General features: G+C 33.0%; 1 protein-coding gene across 1 annotated transcript in view; it reads right to left on the bottom strand.

Moving 5' to 3' along the window:
- Window positions 1-26,554, bottom strand: part of Xpr1 (xenotropic and polytropic retrovirus receptor 1) — a 167,135-nt gene that overhangs the window by 41,116 nt on the left and 99,465 nt on the right. The window contains exons 4-11 of the mRNA XM_076873044.2: window positions 26,074-26,297; window positions 23,253-23,402; window positions 22,901-22,984; window positions 17,965-18,046; window positions 9,783-9,973; window positions 9,391-9,570; window positions 2,868-3,039; window positions 1,532-1,726 (exon numbers count right to left, since the gene is read on the bottom strand). Coding sequence (XP_076729159.1) covers window positions 1,532-1,726; window positions 2,868-3,039; window positions 9,391-9,570; window positions 9,783-9,973; window positions 17,965-18,046; window positions 22,901-22,984; window positions 23,253-23,402; window positions 26,074-26,297 — 1,278 coding nt within the window. The remainder of the gene's footprint in view (window positions 1-1,531; window positions 1,727-2,867; window positions 3,040-9,390; window positions 9,571-9,782; window positions 9,974-17,964; window positions 18,047-22,900; window positions 22,985-23,252; window positions 23,403-26,073; window positions 26,298-26,554) is intronic.

Raw genomic sequence — 26,554 nt, forward strand, 5'->3', positions numbered from 1 at the left:
TTTTAGATTCGGAGTGCCCCCCAATCTTACCTCCATACTAGGGATTTAACCTAGGGGCTCTCTACCACCAGGCCACAACTCCAGTCCCCTTTTAAATTTTGAGATAGGGTCTCACTAAATTGCCCAGGCTGTCCTCAAACTTGGAATCCTCAGCCTGAGCATCTTAAGTAGCTGGGATTATAGAAGAATGCCACCGTGCCTGGCAGGACTTAAGAGTGCTTACAGACTTAAGGAATTCAGGTTTTTGGCTTCTTAATGAATGGCATTAGTATAGTCATAGCTACATTATATTCTAAAATATTCAACCAAAAATCCAATGTTTATTTTCACCTAGGAATGGGAGAATGGTTCTTAATAATTTAGTAAAAGGAATCATAAAATACCATGTATCAAATCAGCTGGCTAATTTATAAATTTATTATAACAACCTTCAAAATAATAATGTATTCCAACACTGAAAGATGGCATTTCTCAGCAAGAGTTAAAATTATGGGAGCTATGGGGATGTGTTTCCTTCACTGAGGTCCTTAAATTATATCAGTTAACACGAGTACCTATTAGTAGTAAAATTATTGGCACATTTATCACTACTACTCTAACCACAGAATCTATTGCAAAAAAATACAAGTATGTTATAATGTGTTCTGCTGGACCAAATCTCAAAGCTTACTAAAATAATGCCCTAATCTTTCATGACTATCAGACACTTTTGGTAAGTATTTTGTAGCACTGGCTAAGGTTCTAAAAATACAGTCTTTCAATTAAAAAACAAAAATCACTAAAAAAATTTTATGCAAGTATTTAAAAATAACTACAATAATTTTAATTAGTTACATTTCCTTTACCAACTATAGATGAGAAGCACAGTATCTAAGGTGTGGGCTAATATTGATTTAAATAGATAAAGAAGGAATGCATTTTAGTAAAAGGAAGTGAGATCGTTGATTGACATTTCTTGGAAAAAGGTTAAAAATTCAAAAGGAGTGACTGCATGTAGTTCAGAACTTAAAAGCTTTTTTCTCTTCCAAACAGAAGAGCAGGAGCAAGTAATAACGGGTTGCCATGGAGACAAAAAACTAGAGGGATCTAGGAACTCAATTTGCAGTTAAATGGGCTGGAAACAATCTTTACTACTTGGTGAAGGAAAGCGATTAAAAGTATACTTGATTGTCAGAGGGACTCTTTTTTACCTAGCCATTTCCCCACCTCATTAATGAGCAAGGAAGTCTAAAAAACCAAATGAAAACCCAAGGTATCCTTAAACTGAACCCATTAAACATAATTCAGAATTTCAAACATTATCACAATCCTTCCTATTCTAAGTGACTATATTACTTTTCAATGGTATTCATCAGTAAATATTAGAATGAGACTAAAATTACGTTTAAGAACAAACTGATATAAATGAAGGAACTATAACTGCAGTGAGAAAAAAGAACATGACCAATGGAAAAGTAACCAGAGTGAGAAATAGATGCAAGAAGTGAAAATTCAGACCCTGAAAAGTCTCTTTAAGTCAATTATAGTATACCTTTGTGAGTGCTGTAAAGGGCTGCAAACGTCACCATGAAGAAAGTTGTGGAGTATTTGCCAGCATTAACTAAATGAGGAAAGGCCCTTCTTGTGTCACGGTATCGACGCAGGCACTGGATGAAGCGAAGCCAAGCAGGAATGCACTGAACAATGGCTCGCACACCATATGAATATTTATGGCAGATTTCTGGTTCTGTGAAGATTCCAAAAAAGAAAAAAATTACAACTAAAAAAATAAGCATGTTTACAACACTTAGTCATACAGGGTAACCATTAGCAAGTTCACAAAGGCAAAAGGCTTAGGGTTCAGAATTACTTCCTTCCCTGCAACTATTATATTCTCAAGCCTTTTAGTGGTAGTTAAACCAAGGAAAAGAGGTAAAAATCTATAGAGTGAACTAGAAGGAAAATCTGCTCTCAGATTTATGGATATGTGTTCTAGAATCACTTTCTTTGGAGTTTGCCAGACCTTTAAGAAAATTAGAAAATGAGTACACTATAAAGAGGGGAAAACTAATTTGCTCTATAATTTGAAACATCTGGAAAACTAAAAAATGTCACAGGTGACTTCAGATAATTCTGCAAACCATCACAGATAATACATCCAACAGTACATGTTCTTGTGCTAAAAACAAAACAAAACAAAACAAAATAAAAACCCCAACCAAGAATAAACGTTCTATTTTTAAATGAAAAGAAAAAGTTAATAAATTGTTTCTTGAATTCTGGTTATATATTGTTTTGTGTTCAACATACAATAGGGTTGTGATCCACTGGAAATCACTGAAAATGTGTATGACACAGACTTTATCAAACTTTTATTAGTCAGATGTTACATAATCTATCTAGATGCTTGTCATGAACATAAAATTGAATTCCTGGCACAAAATAGGAGTGGGACAAAGAGCCAGAGGAAAATCAAGGTCCCAAGTAAGAATTAAAAGTCATTATCATGAATTACTTGAAGCACTTATTCTGATTCCATATAATCAGAATTTTTGATCGCTGGTATAACATTCTAAAGCATACTGTGATGACACTTCGTTGGCATTACAGTATTTGTGATATATTAGAGCTTTAAAAAAATGGTTTTAGAATTCTTTAAGTATAACTTGTAAATCTCTTGGCAAACAGATGACTAAAATCATAGCACAATTTAAAAGCCAAATTATTTCAGATAAGGAATTGTTAACATAGTGCCAAGTACATTTAGTTAAGTTTGTAATATTATTGGATGAGTTTTCACCATGACCTTAACTTTCTCAGTTATCATTCCCGATATTTCTTGGTTTACACTGGCAATTTTGTAGTGGGAATGCAAATTCATATCCTACCTTCTGAATCATTTGGCAACAGGCCCTTACTTTTATTCCATTCAAGCTCAAAACTGTAGAAGCAGATCATATATTCCAGGTCCATTAGGATCACTGACAGGCTGTTCAGCTGATCAGCCAGCCAGAAATCAGCAAAGCCTACCTTATGAAAGGGGGCAGTAAATACTCGAAACTGAGAGAAAGAAAGAAAAAAAAAATCAGAAAACACAGAAAGAAGAAAAGACATATTAGATTTCTCTAATTCATGTCTGACTACTCAGCATTATTACTTTAGTTGATAAAATGAAAATCAGTGGATCAATCACAGACAAACACAAGGACCAGGAAACTGGCTGGGTAGGGAAGGGAATGAATTCAATGGACAACTAAGAAGGAAATGGGCGTGGAGGCAGGATTGCTACAGTTAACGAACAAAGTGAAGAGGTAGAAAGAGTTGAAGCTGAAAGTGAAGAGTGGCTGATGGTATAGTACTGAGAGGAAGTTTAATGTTAGGCTCTAATGGAAAATTTACTGGACAGGTGATACTATGATCATTTCCAGAATGTTTTACTATCTTAGATAAATGAATACAAAGCTCTGTGCCTGCAAAAAAACAGGTAGGAAGGAACACTATTTGAGGCACACTTTATTCTCTAACCAAAGTGAATTTCATTTCACTAATGTCATGGTAATAGTTGTGTTCATTTTGAAATCAGCCCTCTTCACACTGTTCTAAAAACAGTGATAAATGTATTAAACAAATTAAACATTAAGATAATAAGTTACAGGGCTTATGTGTGCTTTAACCCTCATAACAATTCTATAAGTTAGATACTATTCACGTTCTCATTTTCCAGAAGACCTACACAAACTTAGTCTGCTCTATTCTGTGGAAGCCTGTTTACCATGGCAAAGGGGGGGATTAATGCAATCATCAGAAACAGGTTCAATCTGCACAGACTGCCTTGATAAGCCTGTGTGAAATAAAGATGAGATGAAGGTAGCTTTATTCACTCTTGGACCTCTGCTATCTTACTACAACAGGAGAAAATGGACTCCTGAAACAAGGAATTCTGACAAGCAGCAGTTTTGAAAAAATGAGTAATTCTCTTGCTCCCTAGAAATCTAGCTATATATATTCTTTTAGTAAACAAAATCAACCTGGGAGTCTATGGCATTTCCCTTTCAGACTTGTTTTTTTTCCCCCTAAATATTTCTCTTTATTATTTTAGGAGCATAAATGGCTATATATAAATGGCTACATTATGAATCAATCCTGGGTGTCAACTTTCTATGACAGATATTGTCTTGGATCCTTGGAGAATTGGAAGCTAGACCAGGTATTTGTGGGATACAAAGCGGGTTTTGAGATGTTATTTTTCTGGAGCTGATATATCTTGGTTCCATGACTCAGTCTCTTGATTACTCTGATACTTTTTCAGTGAATCTAATAAACCAGAGAGAAAAGTTATACTATTTGTGACCATAAGCTCCAGATACAGAAAATTCTTTTGGATGGGTGTTGTAGGGTAGTGTGGGATGGTAGTTATCTATGCAAGTAGAGATTCTGGTGCCAGTTTTTATAATATTTTAAGAAACTCTAGGGTACAGGATAGACTTAAGACCAAAGAGACAAAGACTGGAGGATAACTAAGGATATTAATGCCAAAAAAAAAAAAAAAAAAAAAAAAAATCAGGAAGTTTACTCAATCTCTTTTTTAAAAATAAAAATATATTTTTAGTTGCTAACAGACCTATATTTTATTTATTTATATGTGGTGCTGAGAATCGAACCTAGTTTCTCACACATGCTAGGCAAACGCTCTACCATTGAGCTACAACTCCAGTCCAAGTTTACTCAATCTCTAGTTATAGACTTTAGTGAAATTCATAGCCTAGGAAAATTCTTCTGACATAAAGACATTCTTTCACAATCTGTCAACCCCATCCTCAAAACATGGCTGATATAGAAAGTCTCCATTGGAGCAGTAGCAAAAGATAATGCATTAAACAAGAAGCCAAGGGATGGAGAGATGGCCTAGAAAAAAAGACTGTTATGAAAATAAAAATGAGAGGAAGGGAAATTTTACAGAAGATGAAAAGAGGAAGAAATGAGGGAGTAGTAAATGTTGGTTTAAGACAACTAATGAAGGAAAGAATGCAGTTATAATCATTAATGCATTTAACAAAGACTTATTAAGTATTTATGTCAGGCACTGTGGAGGTAGAGATAAATAAAACATAATCTCTATCTTCAAAAACACAGTCTAGGTGAGCAAATAAATACCCAGACATAAAAATTATAACACCATATAGTAAGTGCTGTAATAGAGATAGACATATACTACCCTGGACATACAGAGAAGGGAACAAGTACATCTGTTAGAGGTAAGGTGACATGGAGAAAACAAATAGATAATACTTACTCTGACATTTACACATAGTCAAATTCATTTCAGATTTATCTGAACTCTCCTTCTGAGTGAGAATCTAGTAACTTGCCTTTCCTTTTTCTTGTTCTGGCTAAGGCCTTTCAAGTTCTCCACTTCTACTTTGTGATTATGATAAAAAGGATAAAGATTTCTAGAGTAGTAGTAGTATGAAATCTAGAGTCAGTTCTGAATATCTGATGTTTTACTATATACATATAAATTACCAATAATAAATTAGTCTAGGATGAGTATTCCTTATGTGAAATGCTGGAGGGCCAGAAGTATTTCAGATTTTGGAATAGTTGTATAGATGTAATAAGATATCTTGGGGATGGGACTCAGGTTAAAGATGAGACTGAGATTCATTTATGTTTTATATATACCTTATACACATAGCCTGAAGGTAATTTTATATGACAGTTTTAGTGTGGCTGCATTCTGACTATGAAATGCAGAATTTTTTTCAAGTAGCTTAATGTTAGTGCTTGAAAAGTTTTGAATTCTGAAGCATTTCAGCTTTTCAGATTTGAAATATTCAGCCTTTGCAAAGAATATGTTAACATGATCTTCTAAGTTAATATGAATAAACAGATAAGAAGACAAAGTTTTAATTTCTACTTTTTAGAGGTTTGTCAATAAATACAATACCTTTCCAAATTTGATTTTTATATTCCACTACTTTGATCCACTAGATCAAATAAAGTATTTTAGATAAAGTGACTAACAGGTCTAACTGCTAAATGTTAGTGTTCAATAGAACAGTTTATGGAGCCAGATGGCCGGGTTTCATATCCCATCTCCATTACTTACTATGTGATTTTACACAAGATGTTCAATTTTTCTGATATATAAAAAATGGGGATTAACAGCAACTCCAATCTTAGGGCTTACTAAAAAATTTAAATAAATTATTACATATAAAATGCTTTATTAACTAACAATACATCTCTATACACTTTTTTCAGTGCTGGGAAGGAGCCCAGGACATTGGGTATGCCAGGCTAGTGCCCCACCATTGAAGTACATCCTGAGCCTTCTATTATAATAGACATGTAAAAATTTTACTATAGAACTAAAGAAAATACTGTTAAAAACTGATTTCTAAATTATATAATAGAGAACTCTTAAGTTAAAAATGAATTAGCCTATTTTAAGTTCATGTTTTTGTTAGAAAATTGGATTTCTGATTGGGGCAAATACAGATTTAGAGAAAAGAATATATGATTTAATGGATGTAAATAATCTGCAAAAAAACCAACTTGCACTAAATTTGACATACAATATCAATATCAAAATAAGTCAGTATCTCAAAAAATTTTTTCATCTTTTTTTGGGAGGTGGGGAAAGAATAGCATATATCAATTTCATAGACTCCATTATAAATATGAATATAATCCAGCTGCAGTGGTACACGCCTGTAATCCCAGTGACTGCGTGGCTAGGGCAAAAGGGATCACAAGTTTAAGAACAGCCTCAAAAACTTAGTGAGACCCTGTTTCAAAATAAAATAAAATAAAAATAGGTTGGTGATGAAGCTCAGTGGTAGAGTGCTCCAGGTTCAATCACCAGTACTGGGGGAAAAATACACACACACACACACACACACACACACATACACACACACACACACAGCACCCAGTGCCTACCATTATGGTCAAGTGACAAATGGGTTTTTCCCACTAAAAATTAAAAGGGGGGTAAAAAAGAGGAACTAATGAAATATAGTTTATTTTAGGATGAGGCTTTACAACATAACTAAAGTGAAAACATTCTTGTTAATTTACTAAAAATAAACCTGGATTTCTCAGTGAGATTTGAATTAAAATAAGTCAACAGGTCAATTGATATTAAATGACCTATACTTAATAACATTAATAACAATAATAATAACAAACCACAATGTTGCTTTCTGTATCTCACTGTTTTTTGAAGGAGCATTTTATTATTCTATTATTTCTTCTTATATCATCATTGCCAACCTGTTTCATAAACAAGTCCTCATTTATCAACAAACATACAGCAGATACATAAACAAATGTCTACTCAATGGAAAACCCTTCTCTAATAAGAGTTGGTCATGCATAAATCACAGCTTGCTATTTAAACAAAGAAGAATGCAGGGGGGCATGTTCACTTCACACATAATGAACACAACTATATTATTATCCTGTTGTTAAAATGATGTAATTACAGAAACACCTGAGTTTTCTGAGTCTACTGAAATCTCATTTTACAATAATTTTACAGGGATTTCACATTGAGGCAATAAACAATAGTGTTTATAATCTAAAAGATATTTCTCTGGAACTAGAATAATACTACATCTTTTGTGGAAATAACAGCTGAAAAATTCCAACTCTAATAATAAAATGACAGATCATCTGAAAGAAGAAAGGTAATCTAATATTAAACTGGCAATGATTTATTTTTTTGTACTGTAAACCTCAAGAGATAAATAAAGGTTCAAATTTGTCTTCTATCTGCAAAAACAAACACAACCCCTGACAAAATGTACTAAAGAGAATGATTTTCTCATGACTGATCAAAATGCTTTTGTACATTTAATTTCCACAAGCAGAAGTCAAAGGTGGGTCTAGTGGTACTATTACACTTAAGGTTTATGTCCCACTCTCCAATGAAATGGGAGAAAATCCCTATTTGTAATAAAAATCTTGATGAAAGATGAATAAATTCCTATAAGAAACACAAATAGAATTCAGTCAGCTTTGGAAAATAAAAGCCAAGGATCTGAGGTCCATTGCTTTGCCATAAACACTTGTCTGTAACAGGAATTGAGCCCAGGGGTGCTTAACTGCCAGGCTACATCACCAACCTTTTTTTGTTTTTTATTTTGAGACAGGATCTCACTTGCTAAATTGCTGAGGCTGGCTTTGAACTTTCGATCCTCCTGCCTCAGCCTCCTTAATCAGTAGGATTACAGGTGTGTACTTAACATGCTTGGCTTTTTTTTTTTTTTTTTTTTTTAAATCATAGACTGTTAAAGAGAAAACAAACAGCAGCAACAACAACAACAACAATAATAAAAAAAACACCAATAACAACTCCTCTGCTAACCCAGAGGGGCATAAAAAAGGCAAACAAAACAAAATCCAAAAAAACCCTACATTTTTCAGGGAGTTATACTTGTGTGGTTAAAGAGAGAAGAAATTATGGCAATTCTAAAGTTTATATGGGGACTTGTCATTTTAATCACTAATTCTCACTCTTGCTGGTTACAGTTTACAATCTAAGAAGTAATTATATGGGCTGGGGTTGTGGCTCAGTGGCAGAGTGCTTGCCTAGCACGCATGAGGCACTGGGTTCAATCCTCAGCAACACATAAAAAGAGATAAATAAAATAAAGGTATTGTGTTCATTTTTAAAAAAATTTAAAAAGAAGTAATTATATGACAGCATTCTTAATTGATTTTTAAACAGAGCTGGCCTAACTTAGGAGTAAGCAGAACAACTCTTCCAGAGCTACCTTTATGCTACCACAAAACATACAGCTATCATTTTTATGGAAAACTTCATATCCTATTATTGAGAATAAATGATTTTGGAGACCATTAAGAAACAGGTAAAGTGGAAGAAATGATATTTATTACAAACAACAATCAAAGTTTGTTTCTCAAACTGATTGTGGTGATCTGATAAGAAATCTATCAGTTTTAGAAAACCAATCTTTCCTAAAATAAAGTACTGACTACTTATATCAATAACAAGAAAGTCACAATAGTTTTAACAATTTTTTTTAAAAGAAAGAAACTGACAAAGCCCTACATGTTATCACAGCTGGTTAAATAATCTGTGTAATGAATTCATAAATCACTATAATTTGCAAAATAATTTCAATATCTGACCACTTTCCACTTCATTATAGGAGGAGGGGAAAAATGCATGAGCCCTTTTTCCAAGGGCCACCTTACTACACACCTTTCAGGAATCTCTGCTACATACATTCTTTGCTTCTCAAGCTGAGGTGTCACTCACACAGACACAATGTGAATAGTGCCTCTGGAGTTGTACAACCACACAGCCTTAGTTTTATCTTAGAAGAAGCCAATAACCAATATACTATTCTAAAAATACTACCAAGTTTCTGGACTTACCAGCAGTTTAAGCAGCCAAAATCGGGACTTATAATAGAAAGTTTTAGTGGGATTGATAAGAAAGAAAACCATAAATCCATAAAGGGCAAGTGGATACACATATGTGGGGATGACACTAATTGGAGAAAAGAAGCATGCCAGAAGGCTCAGGCACCACAATATCCCCAGGAATCCAGCAATCTGGTAAAGGACAAGGAAGACAAAAAGAGAGAAAATTATTTCTGTTTTTACCACTTACTCAGAAATATCTCTAATAAACAAAAGTAAGAAAAATAATTAGTAATTAAGCCAATAATTCCTTTTAAGTAGAAGATGGATTTCAGTACTCTAATAAACTAGCTATACATATAAAGCAAACTACATTCACGGGTCTAATGTCTTGCTTTGATTACCTCAAAGAGATGCTGATGAGACAAATTGTTTCTTGGATTAAGTTCAAAGATGAGCACATGATTTACTCCAGCCTGTCTCCAACCATACGTGTTGATGCCCAGTAGAAAAAGGAATTCGATCAGAAGAAAGCCACCCCGATAGATTCTTACCAAGGGCCATATACTTTGATTTGTTTCAAGTTTAAAAATAGCTGAAAGAATATTAATATATTAGTTAGTTATAAAACCCAAAAAGTCTCCTTTAATTATTTTCTTCATTTTCAAAGACTCCGCTAGGAATTTTTCATGAATAAAACCCATTCCTATGTTATTTCAAGAGCTGATAAAGTTGCCTCCAGATTCTTTCCCTTCCTTATTTTACTCTGCAGAATATTATTACAATAATTTTTTTTATTCCATTGGTTTCTTATATTAGAGTGAGGTATGGTGAAATAACTGAGAATCATAAGATCAGCTTTGTCAGTTGGGTATTTTGGGTATGCTACAAACTCTTTGGTTTTATTGTCTTAATGGTGAACTATAGTTGCACATAATGATGGGACTTCTTGATACCCATTCATAAATGTACACATACAATATAATTGGGCCAATATCACTCCCTGGCATCTCTCCCCTCTTTCCCCACCTCTTACTCCCTGCTCCCTTTCCTCTACTGGTCTCCCTTTGATTTTCATGAGATCCCTCCCTGCTTTTCTTTTCATTTTTCCTCTTTGGATTTGTTTTCTCCACCATCAAACTAGATAGAATAATATCTACCTCACAGAGTTGCTGTATAAAATAAATCTTTGCCCCCTGCACCTCAGAAAGAGCATTAATCTCCAAGATATATAAAAAAACTTAAAAAAAAAGTTAACACCAAAAAAACACAAATAACCTAATCAATAAATGGTCAAAGGAACTGAACAGGCATTTCACAGAAGAAGTAATACGATCAGTCAACAAATATATGAGAAAAAATTCAACATCTCTAGCAATTAAAGAAGTGAAAATTAAAACTACATTGAGATTTCATCTTACCCAAGTTAGAATGGCAATTATCAAGAATACAAGGAACAATAAATGTTGGTGAGTATATGGGAAAGATACACTCATACATTGCTGATGGGACTGTAAACTGGTACAACCACTATGGAAAGCAGTATGAAGATTCCTTAGAAAACCTGGAATGGAATCAGCCAATGACCCAGTTACCCCACTCTTCGGCATATACCCAAAGGACTTAAAATCAGCATACTATAGTGATGTGGCAACATCAATGTTTATAGCAGCTCAATTCACAAGAGCCAAGCTATGGAACCAGCCTAGGTGCCCTTCAACAGATGAATGAATAAAGAAAATGTGGTATATATGCACAATAGGATATTACTCAGCCATAAAGAAAAATGAAATTATGGCATTTGCTGGTAAATGGATGAAACTGAAAACTATCATGCTAAATGAAATAAGCCAATCCCCACCAAAACAAAGGCTGAATATTCTCTCTGATATGTAGATGCTAACAAACAATAAGAGGGTAGGAAAGGGAAGAATTGAAGTTCATTGGTTTAGACAAAGGGGAATGAAGGGAAGGGATAAAGGTGGGAACAGGAAAGACAGTAGAATTAATCCGAAATAACTATCCTATGTTCATATATGAATACACAACCAGTGTAATTCCACATCACGTACAACCTCAAGAAAGGGAAGTTATAGTCCATGTATGTATAATATGTCAAAATACACTCTACTGTCACATATATCTAAAAAAGAACAACAACAAAAAAAGATATGGAAAATACAAGTTTGGTGAGAATACACAGAAATAGAAACTTTATAAACTGCTAGTGGAAATGGAAATGGTGTTGCTTCTACAGTTAAGAGTTTGGTGGGTCCTCAGAATGTTAAAAATGTACTCAAATCTAATTAGATCCATGTTTGCAGCAGCATCATTCAAAAAAGCCAAAAGGTAGAACTAACCCAAATATCTGTATATAAACAAACTGTGGTATGGAACCTTATTCAGCCACAAAAGGAATGAAGTACTGACACATGCTAATGGACACTGAAAACATATTTAGTGAAATAAGCCATACAAAAATACCACATATTATATGATTCTAGTTATATAAAATATCCAGAATAGTTAAATTTATAGAGACAGAAAGAAGATTGGTAGTTGTTAGCAGCTGTGAGGAGAGAAACTCAGGAGTGAGGTTTCTTTTTAGGGTGATGAAAATGTTTAGTTAGATTGCAAAAGAATGTCAATGTACTCAATGCCACTAAACTGTTCATTTTAAAATGATTAATTTCATATTACATGAATTTCATCCCAATAAATAAAAATAATTGCAGAGGGAAAAGTAATAGATACAGTAATAATACAGTTAGCATTACTAACTCCAATGCTAGGCACATGCTCTGAACTGGTAGTAATGATAGATTATGATTCAAAATTTTCTAACTGTATCTAGTTCGCATCTGTGGTCATGGATAAAAGAAAGCTAAATAGCTTACTCAAGTATTTATAGCCCTAATAGCTGGAGTGTTCTGCTCCACATATGAAGGAAATTTCCACGAACAGGAAAATATAATACATATTTATAAAACCTAAATGCAGTCTGGCACAGGGTGCACACCTATAATCCCAGCAGCTCGGGACACTGAGGCAGGAGAATTGAGAATTCAAAATCAGCCTCAGCAAAAGCAAGGAACTAAGTAACTCAGTGAGACCCTGTCTCTTAACAAAATGCAAAATAGGGCTGGGGATGTGGCTTAGTGGTCGTGCACTCCTGGGTTCAATCCTCGGTAACCTCCTCACCCTAAAAAAACCCTATTAAGTTCTACTTAATAGTGTAAAAACTGGAAAATCTCTAAAGCTTTTAGTAACTATGATCTTAAATAAAATAATATCCTTGAATTCCACAATTGGTAAGAAAAGTTAGTAAAACAAAACAAACAGCAACAAAATACCAAGGATTATTTGTAAAATAAAAAAAGATAAAGCCTTCTGAATGAAAATATAAAACTACATCTTGTAAATGAACTGATTTAGTTTCAAAAAATACATCACAATCTTAATGATTCAGAGTCAAGTTATTAATCAAAGACCAGAAACTTCAAATTGCTCAAAATATAAAATCTAAGAATATAGATTAACTTCTTTCTGAAGCAACATTTTGTAGAGGTACTGGAGATTAAACCACAAAAATTCTTGCTAGGATACTAATAGATAATCTGGGAAATTCCAATATATTAAAAAACAGAATGAATTAGCATCATTCTTTTAAGAATAAGGATATCATCTCTGTGATCCATTGTTCCACAAAATAAAACATATATATTGTTCCATTTCAAACTCTCCATGGCTTTATGAATTTTTAATTAAAAAACCCTAACATTCATAAAGCATTTATTCTGGGCTAAGCAATGTGCTCAGTGTCATACATGAATAATTTCATTAATTCTCACAGCAACACTCTAAATTGGTTTTCCTTAGCAGATACATGAAGAAACTGAGGCTTAGTTAAATTAGGTTCCTTGCCTAGGGCCACAAGGATTTAATATTGGCAATGTGGCTCCAAAGCCTGCACTTTTAATAATAGGGTTATACTGTATAGAAAGTAATATGTGCTTACAGAAAAACAAAATAAAACAGAGGCTCATCCTAAAACTTTTTAAAAAACTAGTCTTCTCTTTACTGTACCAAGTTGCCAAATCAGTTTTCTTTAAAAGAACATTAAAAAATTTTTGAACAATTTTAAAATTAATTTTTTTTTTTTTTTTTGGTATTTGAGAAAAAGCTGTTCAAATCATTAGAAAGGAGATAAGAAGCCTCTTTGTGCTCTAGATCCTATTCCCCTCTTCTGGAGGTTAACAATTTTGTTTATTATCTTCCAAGAAATTCTTAATGTACAGAGAAATACTCACTGAATAACTTTAAAAACAAAACAACTCTGGGCTGGGGATGTGGCTCAAACGGTAGCACGCTCGCTTGACATGCATGCGGCCCGGGTTCGATCCTCAGCACCACATACAAACAAAGATGTTGTGTTCGCCGAAAACTAAAAAATAAATATTAAAAATTCTCTCTCTCTCTCTCTCTCTCTCTCTCAAAACAAACAAACAAACAAACAAACAAAAACAACTCACCAGATACAGTAGGAAGCATGCTACACATGGTCTAAAACTTGCTTTATTCACTTATATTCTGGAATGACTGTATCAGTACATAAATTCCTTTCTAATGTAAAGTTCAAGTGTTACATGCATGTAGAAAAATGGATAAATTGTAAGTACACAGTATAATGAAAAATGGGAAAGTATATTATGCTGGGAGCCATCAGCCAAGTAGGTATGACAATTTCCTTGCCAGCAAACCCCCATGTTTCTTTAGTGGAAGGACTCATGGAAATAGGACATTCTGCAGGACATTGCATGTAAGGTGACCTTGCTCAAGGACCAGGGCGGATCCGTGTTTAGGGTGTTCCTGGTTTAGCATAATAGGAGACTAGGGTGTTTCCCCTTTAGAATAGGGTGGTTTAGCATAATAGGAGATTAGGGTGTTCCCCGTTTAGAATAGGGCGTATCCTGCTGCTGAATTCCTCTTGAGTTCTTAGGGTCAGACAGTATATTTGGGAGACAGAAGCCCAGGAGTGGTGGATTTGGGCAGAGAACGTGGATTTCCCCAGAACGTGTTTGTAGACTGCCGGTGTGAGTTCGGGAATAAAGAATTGCTGTTTGAATCTACAAGCTGTGTGGTGGCTCGTGATTTGTGCCCAGCCAGAGACTGCGGCAATATTAGCAACCAGAAGAAAAAACAGTATAGTACACTGTAGCATTCCAAGGCCCACTGTAATCCTCTTTGATGGTGCTGTCCATTCCAAGGGTAAACATAATTCTTTCTAACATTGAACTAGAAATTGCACCCAGGGGCCTTACACATCCTAGGCAAGTACTCTACCACTGAACTATATGCCCAATCCTTCTTTTTTTGGTGGTGCTGGGGATTGAACCCAGAGCCCTTCTTAGTTTATTTTTCAGACAGTATCTTGCTAAGCTGCCCAAGTTGGTCTCAAACTTGTGCTCCTCTTGCCTCAGCCTCCCAAGTTGAGATGGAATTACTGGTGTGTACCACCATGCCCAGATGTGTCTGGCTTCTTTTGCTCAATATCTGAGATTCATCCATGTTCTTGTATGTAGTTAAATTTAATTATTCTCACCACTATATACTATTTCACTGGGCACAGATGTACTATAATTTATCCATTCTATGGCTGATGAAATTAGGGCCTGTTTCCAGTTTGGGGATAATTATAAACAGTAGTGTTATTAATGTTCTCATACCTGTCCTTTGGTGAAAATACGTAGGCATTTCTATTATTAGAGCTGGATCATAAGTTACTATATGTTCGGTTTTGGTAAACAGTGCCAAAGGGTTCTCCAAAGTGCTATGTCCATTTTCACTTCTACCACTATCTCCTTTATTTTAACATCTCCATTGTATTTCATTGTACAGGGACAATATAATTCATTTAAACAGTTCATGACTGAAAGGTATCTAAAGTGGTTTCTAGGATTTTGCTATTATAAATAAAATGGCAGTGAATACCCTCCTTGGATATATTTTTTTTGCAACCATGTACAAGTATTTCTGTAGGTTAAATTTCTAGAAATAAAATTACTTAACTGTATTTAAACTTTTTACATAGACTACTAAATTACCCTCTAAAGAGATCACAACAATTAACATTATTACCACTAGTATACAAGTGCCTACTTCACACCCTTGTATCTACCATAAATGGTCATACTAATAAGTGAAATACGGTATATTGTTATTACATGAAATTAAGGTTACTAGGAATCTGTAAGAGAGACAAGTTTTTAAAAATTTATATAGGAAACATAATTTCCAAGAAACTAAATTCTGGAATATGTGATTTTTCAGACAAATTATCAAACACCAGGTCATCTCCCCTTAAGAAACCATAGCAATTATGCACATAATTTTTTTGATGTGAGTGCTGAAAAAAAAAAGACTCATGCTTGTACATGCATTATTACTGCTGTGTTTCTTTGAGACTCTCAACACTTATCTTCTGAGCACCAGCTGTGAGACAAATAAGGATTGACAGCTGGTTTTCACAATATTTATCCCGCCCCCCCATCAAGACACACAAAGATCAAACAAAGGTAGGTTCTGAGGTGAGAAAATACAATGCACAACACTAAATGCATAAATCACATACATTTAAAAAACACACAAAATTGTATCACAAAAATATTCTATACTTACTATACAAAACTAAACCTCAGATTGTCCTGAATTAAAAAGATAAACCTTTCTTTTTAAAAATGAAAAGAAAGAAGTTTGTTTTTTCTTATGTCGTACTTAACTATGATGATGATAATACCACCATAGCATCTTGGAAATAAAAAACAATTCTACTCACAAATGATTAAAGGTGTTTTCCAACAGAAATAACAACCTCCACCACAAATACCACATATACCTTTTATTGATGTACTGCTCTGCAACTAAAAGCATATTTTACTAACACTTCTTATCTGATCCCTATGAACTGTTATCAAAGCTAGATTTTCACCCTTTTCAACTAACATTCCCTGCTGTAGGTGCATTTATCATTTTTCTCTTTGATAACCATTTGCTCCTCCTGTGTACCTCCCTTACCCAAGATCAACTAAGTATGCTCATTTCTTTCCTCCTCTTGGAATGCCTTTAATCCAGTAATGTCTAGCATAAATTCCCTTTCTTCCATAAAACCTTTCCTAATGTTCTCATTTCAAAGTAATCAGGGCTAGCTTGGTGGCACATGCCTGTAATCCCAGCTGCTGGGGAGGCTGAGGCAGGAGGACTGTGAGTTCAAAGCCAGCCTTAGCAAAAGTGAGGTGCAACTCAGTGAGACCCTGTCTCTAAATAAAACACAAAATAGAACTGGGGATGTGGCTCAGTGGTCAAGTGCCCCTGAGTTGAATCCCTGGTACCCACTCCCCTCCAAAATTAAAAAAATAAAAATAATCAGTTGTTGGGCTGGGCTTGTGGCTAAGTGGTAGAACACTTGTCTAGCATGTGTGAGGCACTGGTTTTGATCCTCAATACCACATAATACACATAAAAAAGTTAATTAAAAAAAAGTAATCAGTTGTTCTTTTGAACTGCTAAAATATTTAACATCTTCAATATCATAGTGTATTATTATTGTTTTAATACATACCTTAATCTCTTTAGCACAACAAAGTTCATAAGGAAAGTGATTTTCTTTTCTATTTCACCGGTATCAAGTATAATCATGAGACACATAAAATTTACTTGTTGAATAAATGAATAAAGTCTAAAACAACCCTGTAAATTTAATATATTAAGTTCATTTAACAGATGAGAAAACTGTTTTTAAAAAGTTAAGGAATGCCCTTAAAGCCAAAACAACTAACAAACAGTGGAGCTGGGACCAAAACTCAGGCAGACCTTTCGTTGTTTCCACAACAGCTAGCTAGACAATCTAGACTTAGATTTTTATAAATTTCCATGTATTGTAAATATGTAAATTGTGTTCACCCTAAAGAAACAGAACAAGCTTAAAATGTTATTATAAATTACATCAATATATTAAATCATAAGCTTAGGTGTATAATACTTATTAAAGTTAATTTTTAGTAACTGGTCAGAAGAACTCAAATACAGGTAAAAACACACTATTAATAGGTTAAGTTCATATATTCTCCAAAAGCATTAGAACTGTAAATACAAAAATTATATATATATATATATATATATATATATATATATATATATATATATATATACATACATACACACACACCCCCTGCAAATCAAGAATAGGAATACTGTGATAGTATATTAACCGTCTTTGTTCAGGTATTATTATGATTACTAAAAATCCAAAATGGAGTATCATGGATATTTATATAGTAACGTCTATTTTTAAATCATATTTCTTTGCACACTTTACTGAGCAGAATTTACTTTAATTAATAATCAAGCTAACATAAACCTAATTCTATGACTCCTGAGGTACATCATGATTACTTGCTCTTAAATTTATAAAAAAAAAAATACTTAACCTTGACAAGTTTCTTTCAGTAACATTGGTAGATGTACACTTGATTCTTTACAGAGGAACAGAATTTGACACAGAATTAATTCAAAATTTAAACTACTTGCCTGCAAACACAAGGGTAATATTCAGCACAATGAATATTCCACAAAATAGCCCAACTCTAAAAGTAGTCCATGCTGGTGCAGGCTGTGAGCAGAAAAACAGAAGTGTAAATTAAAAAAAAAAAATCAAATACATTACTTATATGCTGTAAATCAATAGTAATAAGCCTCAAAATTTTATCATGAAATAGTACATTATGATCTGAATTTTTATAATCTGAACCAGAGAATCATTCACCCCTCATTATCCTATAAATAACTACAGAGTTGCCAGTTGAATTCTTTTACAGAAACCTGAGTCAAGAAATAAACAAGATTATAATCTTAGGCATCAAATTATATATACATTGCAGTTTTCTAATGAGATTTAAAATGTCATTTCATTTTTCCAATGTACATACCTCTAAAATTTCCCAAGTCATTATTACTCAGAGCTTACATATCTGGTACTATGAATAATTAGAGACCTTGGTAAAATTAAACATTTATTTCATGAATTTTCTGCTAGTATTTAATTATTAGGATAATTTTAAGTAAAATTTTCAAGACATACTAGAGATTTTTGACAAACTGGTATATCAGAATACACAGAGTGTGCAGGTTCAAGTAATATTTTTCTTTATTATAATTTAATTTTATATTTATAATTGCCTTGAAAACTACTATTTTCTAAAAATAAAGAACAGAAAGAACAGATTTTAAACATAAAAGGATGAGAAACACAGATAATCTTATGGACTTTTCAGAGGTGATATTATACTTCCTATATTTTAAATATTTTCTAAAAACTTTAAGCCCTCTCCCCCCCAAAAAAAAACATTGAAACTTTGATCTTTTCAGTAACAGATATCTGAATTAATGAAAGCATCCAAAAGGAAGATGGTCATAAATCTTAAAAAAAAAAAAAAAAGCTATCTTTAGTTTCAAAAATGATTCAACATATACATATAAAGGAATGTATTTAATGTATTTGGATTATAAGAAATGATAAATAAAATAAACCTATATAATGCCTAACACTCATCTTTTTTTAAATATTTTTTTTAGTTGTAGATGGACACATTTATTTTATTTGTTTATTTTTATGTGGTGCCAGGAATCGAACCCAGTGCCTCCCACATGCTAGGCAAGCACTCTACCAATGAGCCACAACCCTGGCCCCCTACCACTCATCTTTAGAAGGAAAATATTTCCATCAACTTTGAAGTCCCTTATCCCTTATTAAAAAAACCTTCCCTACTCATGGGAGAGAACTACGACCATGTTTTCTTCAGCTTCACCTCCTCTAAATACATTCCTATTTTCTTCTTCTTCTTCTTTTTTAAAATAGTTTTAATTGTATATGAACACAATATCTTTATTTATTTATTTTTATATGGAGTGGAGAATCAAACCAGTGCCACACATGTGCTAGACAAGCACTCTACCACTGAACTACAACTCCAGCCCAATATGTTCATTTTTTAAAAATTAATTTTCTAATTTTTAACAGCTTTATATTTATCCAAATATAAATGACACGCAACAAACTGCATATATTTAAAGCATACCATTTGTGATTTTTCCTCTCTAGATGCTTTTAAGATTTTTCTCTTTATCTTTAGCCATTTGTGATATAGCTATTTTTATAGTTTATTGAATTAATTGATATGCAATAAACTGCATAAACTGTATTTAAAATATACAATTTGGTAAGCTTCAATATATATATAAAAACACCTATGAAACCATTACCACAATCAAGACAATGAACATAATAATGACTCCAAAGTTTCTTCAGGCCCTTTTGTAATCCTTTCCTCTCAGCCCAACTCATCTGCATTTAACCACTAATCTACTTTCTATTATTATTGATTTGTCTGTTCCAGTCTCAGTAAATAAAATCATGCAATCATCACTTTTTAAAAATTATTTATTTATTCTAATTTGTTATATATGATGGCAGAATTCAACCCATTTCATAGTAAGTACTTTATTTTAAGTCTTCTTTCTTTCAGCATAATTATTTTGAAACTCACCTTGTTATATGTATCAATAGGTTATTCCTTTCTATTGCTGAGAAGTATTCTGTTGCATGGATATATCACAAATTGTTTATCCATTCACCTACTGATGGATGTTACGGTTGTTCAGTTTCCGGCTATTATGAATAAAGTTGCTATGAACATTCATGTAAAAGTCTTTAATGTACATATGCTTAGATTTATCTTGAGTAAACACCTAAGAGTATAATGGCTAGATCATATGGTAGGTGTCTATTTAACTTTTTTAAAAATTTTTTAATATTTATTTTTTAGTTTTCGGTGGACACAACATACTTTATTTTTATGTGGTGCTGAGGATGGAACCCAGCGCCCCACGCATGCCAGGTGAGCACGCTACCGCTTGAACCACATCCCCAGCCCATCTATTTAACTTTTTAAGAAAATGCTGAACAGTTTTCCAATGTGGTAGTAACATTTTACATTCTACCAGGGATATGAGATGAGAGTTCCTGTTCCTCTAACATTTAATATGATTGTTTAATTTTAGTCATTCTAATAGGTATTTTCTCACTGTCGTTTTAATTTGTGCTTTTCTATTGCCTAATGATATTAAGCATCTTGTGACATACTAGTTTTCCACCTGTATATTTTTTATGAAGTATCTGTTCAGGTCTTGCCCAGTGGAAGTTGTTTTCATTATTGAGTACTGGAGTTCTTTATATATATTTTGTATACAAGACCTTTATCAGATATGTTTTGTAAATATTTTATCCTAGTCCACCGATTTCCTTTTCATCCTCTTAACAGTGAATTCTCTTATATATTTATTTATTTATATGTGGTGCTGAGGATTGAACCCAGGGCCTCACGAGTGCGGGGCAAGCGCTCTACTATTAAGCTAAAACCCCAGCCCTTAACAGTGTCTTTTAAAAAGTGTAAGTTTGAGCAACCAAAAATCACTAGGATTTTCTCTTACATGTCCTTCTAGAATTCATAGTTTTAAGTTTCTTTTAGGGCTATGGTACATATAGAAACACATAATGTAAAATATGGATAAAAGTTCGCTTTTTTTTTTTTGCATATAAAATCCAATTGTTCTAGTACCATTTGTTCAAAACACTGTTCTTTCTCTAATGACCTGCTTCTTTGTATTGAAAATTAATTGCTCATATATGACTATGTTACTCTATTTTTGGACTCTATTTTATTCCATTGAAGTATTTGCGTACCTTGATACTAATATCACATTCTTTTTTTTTTTTTGGTATCAGAGATTGAACCCAGGCATTGGTACTTCACTACTGAGCCATATCCCCAGCCCATTTTTATTTTTTATTTTGAGACAGGATCTCACTAAGTTACTTAGTAGGGTCTCGCTAAGTTGCTGAGGCTGGCTTTGAACTTGCCAAACTCCTGCCTCAGCCTCCCGAGCTACTGGGATTACAAGTGTCTGCCACTATGCTTGGCTCACACTCTTGATTACTGCAGTTTTAATAATAAGCTCTGATACAAGGTAGGTAGTGTGATCTTCTAACTTATTTGTTTCAAAGTTGTGTTGGCTGTTCTAGGTCCCCTGAATATCCATATGTACTTTAAAATTAGCTTGCCAATTTTTATATGCATACTCAAAAAATGCCACCTGCTAAACTTTTTAAGCTGAATTGTTGGTATCTATAAATCAATTTAGGAAATAACATCTTAAAAAAACTGGGTATATCCATTAAATCTACATGAACATGATATGTTTCTCATTTAGGTTGACAATGTTTTATAGTTTTCAATATAAAGATCTTTTACATCTTTTGTTAGAATTCCTCCAAAATATTTCCTATTTTGATGATATTATAAATAGAATTATTTAAAAAGTTTTGGTTTTGTAATTTTTTTTTTTTTTTTTTTTTTTTTTTTTTGGTATTGGGGATTGAACTCAGGGGCAATTGACCACTGAGCCATATCCCCAGCCCTATTTTGTATTTTATTTATAGACAGGGTCTCACTGAGCTGCTTACTGCCTCGCCATTGCTGAGGCTGGCTTTGAATTAGCGATCCTCTTGCCTCAGCCTCCCAAGCCACTGGGATTACAGGTGTGCTCCACCACACCCAGTGATTTGTAATTATTCTTCCTAATTCACAGATGTACAACTGATTTTTTTTTTTGTAAATTGATACTGTATTCTGTAATCCTGCTGAACTCTCTTATTGATTCTAATAGCTATTTTATAGATTCACTGGATTTTTTACATGGGGAAAATTTACACTGGATTTTTTACTGGCAAAACAAACAAACAACAAAAACTCAATTCACCAGTTTCACTTCTTCCTACCTATATAGAAACACATAATGTAAAATATGTGTTTTTATATAAAAATCTGAATGCCTTTTATTTCTTTTTCTTGCCATATCACACTGGCTAAGTCAGTACAATGTTGGATTAAAAGTAGTAAGAGTTAATATGTATTTTTATTTCTAGTCTTGGGGAATACGTTCTTGGTGTTATACCACTAAGTTTGATAGTAACTCTAGGTTTGTTCATAGATATCTTTTATTAGGTTTTGGAAGTTTTTTCTGTTATTAGTTCAATTCCACTCTGGTCACAGAAGATACCTTGTATCAGTTAAATTCTTTTAAATTTATTGAGACTTGTTTCTGATACAGACATGTTTCATTATCTAAACCTTCCATACCATCAAAAAAATCTCATCTTGATGGTTTAATGAGACTAAGAAGTTCACATGTTAATAAGAGTAAACAAGAGAAGGAGTACAGAATAACAGAAAAGCCGGAAGGAATTTAAATTTGTCATGAAGCAAAAGCTGACATCTAGTTGTTTAAAAACTTGAACAACAATAGTAACAACTATTTATAAGTTTTGGCTCAAAAAAAATGTAAGATAATAATGCCAGTTAACAACCAGATTGTGCTGATTATTAAACAAGCAGAAGCAAATACTAACCTGAGCAGCTCCCAAAGGGGGGACACGTAAACGCTTCATAGCCTTTTGTCTGTCACCATCTTCAAGTTCATTGGTCACTACAGCCTAAAGAAACAAATTATTAAATTTCAACACAAGTTATTCTATACTTTAGTAATGCATAGATAATTCTGTACCATTCTTATAAACTATATTTTGATAACCTCTTGATTAATGTACACTGACATATAGCAAAAGAAGACAAATCACAAGTAAGACTATACATATCCAAAGCTAACAACTATTTACAAAAGAATAGAAATGCAGACCTCTTTCTTTCAAGTAAGACATGAATGTTATTGAAAACGAGTTTTAAAAGGTAGGATTATTATACCTCAGTTTCAGAGATGAGCTGGTTGATTTTTTTGCATGTATAAAATGGAGCCACTTCTACATGAGCCACTCGCCAATCTGCTCCACGAGAAGTTTCCAGGATCTTGTCATGCTTTTTAAGGATTTTTCTAAACCCTGTAAAATTCAAATTCTACAGAAAAAAAAAAAAATCAGAAATACAACTGTAATTCTTCACCATCAAAAAAGATGAAAAATAAAAATCACTAAGCACTGACAGAGGTGACTGGATAAAGATTGAGTACCCAGGGAGATAGCAATATTTTCATAAAAGTACTCACTACTAAAAGGATAAGATTCTTCTGTCTTATTTCACTCACTCGTTTCAAAGTAGTATGTTACTAGTAACACAAAGAGATACTGAACTACCAACAATTTCCCTTCCAAGTAAATTATTAAAGACCTAAACTGAAAACATTTTTAAAAATAGTTTTCTTTAGTTGTAGATGGACACAATGACTTTTAGTTATTTATTTTTATGTGGTGCTGAAGATTGAACCCAGAGCCTCACACATGCTAGGTGAGTGCTCCACCACTGAGTCACAAGCCCAGCCCAACATTTTTACTTTCATATTTTTTATATACAACTATTGTCAAATTAGCTTAATTATGTTACTTTACTGTTTTGGTCAAAAATATTTTCAGAAAATGCTTTTTATTTATTGTGCTCAGAACACATTTATTTAGTACTTTGCTTTTTGAAGGACTGGTATAGAAGTGCATTTTCTCTTCTATCAGGTAACCCATGTAAGCACGTGCAAGGAAAATGGATGCTCATTTAGTTTGCTCAACTTTCCTTTTCCTTTCATTTATCTCGATTGGGGATAGGAATGCAAAAGTCAGTAGGAAGAAAGAAATGAACTCAGTTGATAGTGTAGAAATTGAGGAAAAGTGGGTTCGTACCCTATAAAAATAGTATAAACACTAAACTTTTCCACATTTTCAAATTCTGTTGTTGTTTGCCCATTGTTTGAAAAAGCTAGAAATCATGGATTTCTAAGGCTAGATCTATAAACTAAACATCTCTCAAATCTGATGATTACACACTTCATTAATAAAAAAAGAATGAGCACACACTCTAAAATAAGCTCTGCTTTTGTATTTTTAAGATTTTTTTTTTCCCTCTCAGGCTCAGTGGTAAAGTGCTTGCCTAGTACTTGTGAGGCCTTGGGTTCAATTCCTACCACTGGAAAAAAAAAATTTTTTTTCTTACCATATTTTACTGTTTGATATTAAACTCTCTTTGGGTACACATATTATAACTTGGACACCACTTTTAATTTCCCCTTTTCCCTGATTCTCAAAATAAATATACTCTTATAGTATAGAAACCCCCAAAGAATAGAGACTAGAGCAGAACTTTGATGATTAACAATTACTTTTGTTTTCCCAAGAAGCTTTTTTATAATTTCCCAAACAAAAGTTGCTGGAAAAAATTGATAAAACAAAATTTAACAGGGTATTTTCCTGTAACATAAAAGCATGTTAAGGAACTATGAAATATTGTTTTTATAACATATGGGAAAGTATTTTGTTTCTTTTAAAGGTTATGAACTATAAATTTAAAAATTAAAATTAAGTTATAAAGCTATGGGTAAAGTTTCAAAACAAAGGAGTTTATCATTATACATATTTTATTTCTTTTCTACTGTTATTTTCCAATTGAGTTCTTCTTTAAATGATAAAATATTAAATCATCAAAGAAGGTAGAATTATGAGGGGGCAAGTTAGAAATAAGTATATGCATTAATGACAGATTACTATAAATATGGGACTTTAATTATTTTTTATTTTAAAATTCGAATTCTTATCTCAGGCAATACTTCTGTTTAACTATCTTTACTTCTTACGTGTTACACCATCCTATGATGGTCTTAATCACTCAATACAATAATCACAAGACTAATTAGATGCATTTGCTTATTTAGAAGTTTATAATTGAAAACAGATTTTTAAAAAATATATTTTATTTTTTAGTTGTAGATGGACACAATGTCTTTATTTTATTTTTATGTGGTGCTGAGAATTGAACCCAGGGCCTTGCACGTGCTAGGTGAGCACTTACCGCTGAGCCACAACCCTAGCCCTGAAAACAGATTTTTTGTTCAATAATCTTTTATAATTTAACCATGTGAACAAACTTATAAAAAATTATAAATGAATAAATGCTTTGTATTTCCATAATTTAGCATACTTGGAAGTTCAATTTTTTTCAGACAGGTTTTTAAAATATTAAGTGATATAACAGCCGAGATGTTCAGGCTCAACACATCTGCTTCTAATTCCTCTCTTTAGATTTTTTCTTTTAATTTGGTTATATTGAAGTCTGTGAACAATAAAATTGAAAGGATTCTGTTAGTGGCAATCTGAAAAAGTCAAGATCTTTTGTTTTATTAGTGCTAATTGCAGGAATGTTAACTGTCCAAATTTTTTTGTGGAAATTTTGCTATTGGTTAGCAGGAACATAAATGCTCTTACATAGCCCAAAATGGTTAGATAGATACTACCAGAACTGCTTTAAAGAATAGAGCGTAAACTGTTAGTCCCTGAGTCAAGGGATAACCCCTCATGTAGAATGGTTTTTAGAAAATTAATGTTCAAAAATACAAGTCTTTCCTACCATTTTTTTTGCTCCATGGTTTTTAGTCAATAAGGACATCTAAAATCCCAATAAGAACATCAAGAATAAATGTATGCTAATGACTTTCCTTTTTGGATTGACTCATTCGTAGAGTTCAAGATAGTTCTATTAGAATTTCTCATTTACTTAAAAATACAATTCTCCAAGATGAGAATCTAAGTACCTGATAGTTCTGCAGCAGGATAAGACTGAGGTAGAACTCGCTGAAGGCCAGTTTAAGGTCTTTAATATTCCTATGTTGGACACGCTCTTCATGGGACAGGTGGAAGACTGGCTTTCTGCGTTGTCGCAGTGTAGTAACACCAGTACTTTCTTTCTGGGCATCCAGTGATGACTGAAGCTCATTCTGAAGTGTAGCAAATCTACGCTGAGCCTCTGCGAGTTTCTCTAATAGAAATAAAACAGAATTGTCAAATCAGTTAAATATTTGATAATAAGAGTTCTCACTGGCTTATGAAGTTTTATTAATGATTATAATTTGCTTTCCTAGAATTTCTAGGGGAAAAATGTTACATGTAATATTTAGAACTGGATAGAAAAAATATTTTAATGTAGTATATTTTTCATTCTACCCCATAATTCCCTTCAAACAAAAATGCTAGTACCCTTTCTTTATACAGATGAAGAATAAAATGTAAAGAGTT

This window comes from Callospermophilus lateralis, chromosome 13 (genome assembly GCF_048772815.1).
Source record: "Callospermophilus lateralis isolate mCalLat2 chromosome 13, mCalLat2.hap1, whole genome shotgun sequence".
Lineage (NCBI taxonomy): Eukaryota > Metazoa > Chordata > Mammalia > Rodentia > Sciuridae > Callospermophilus > Callospermophilus lateralis.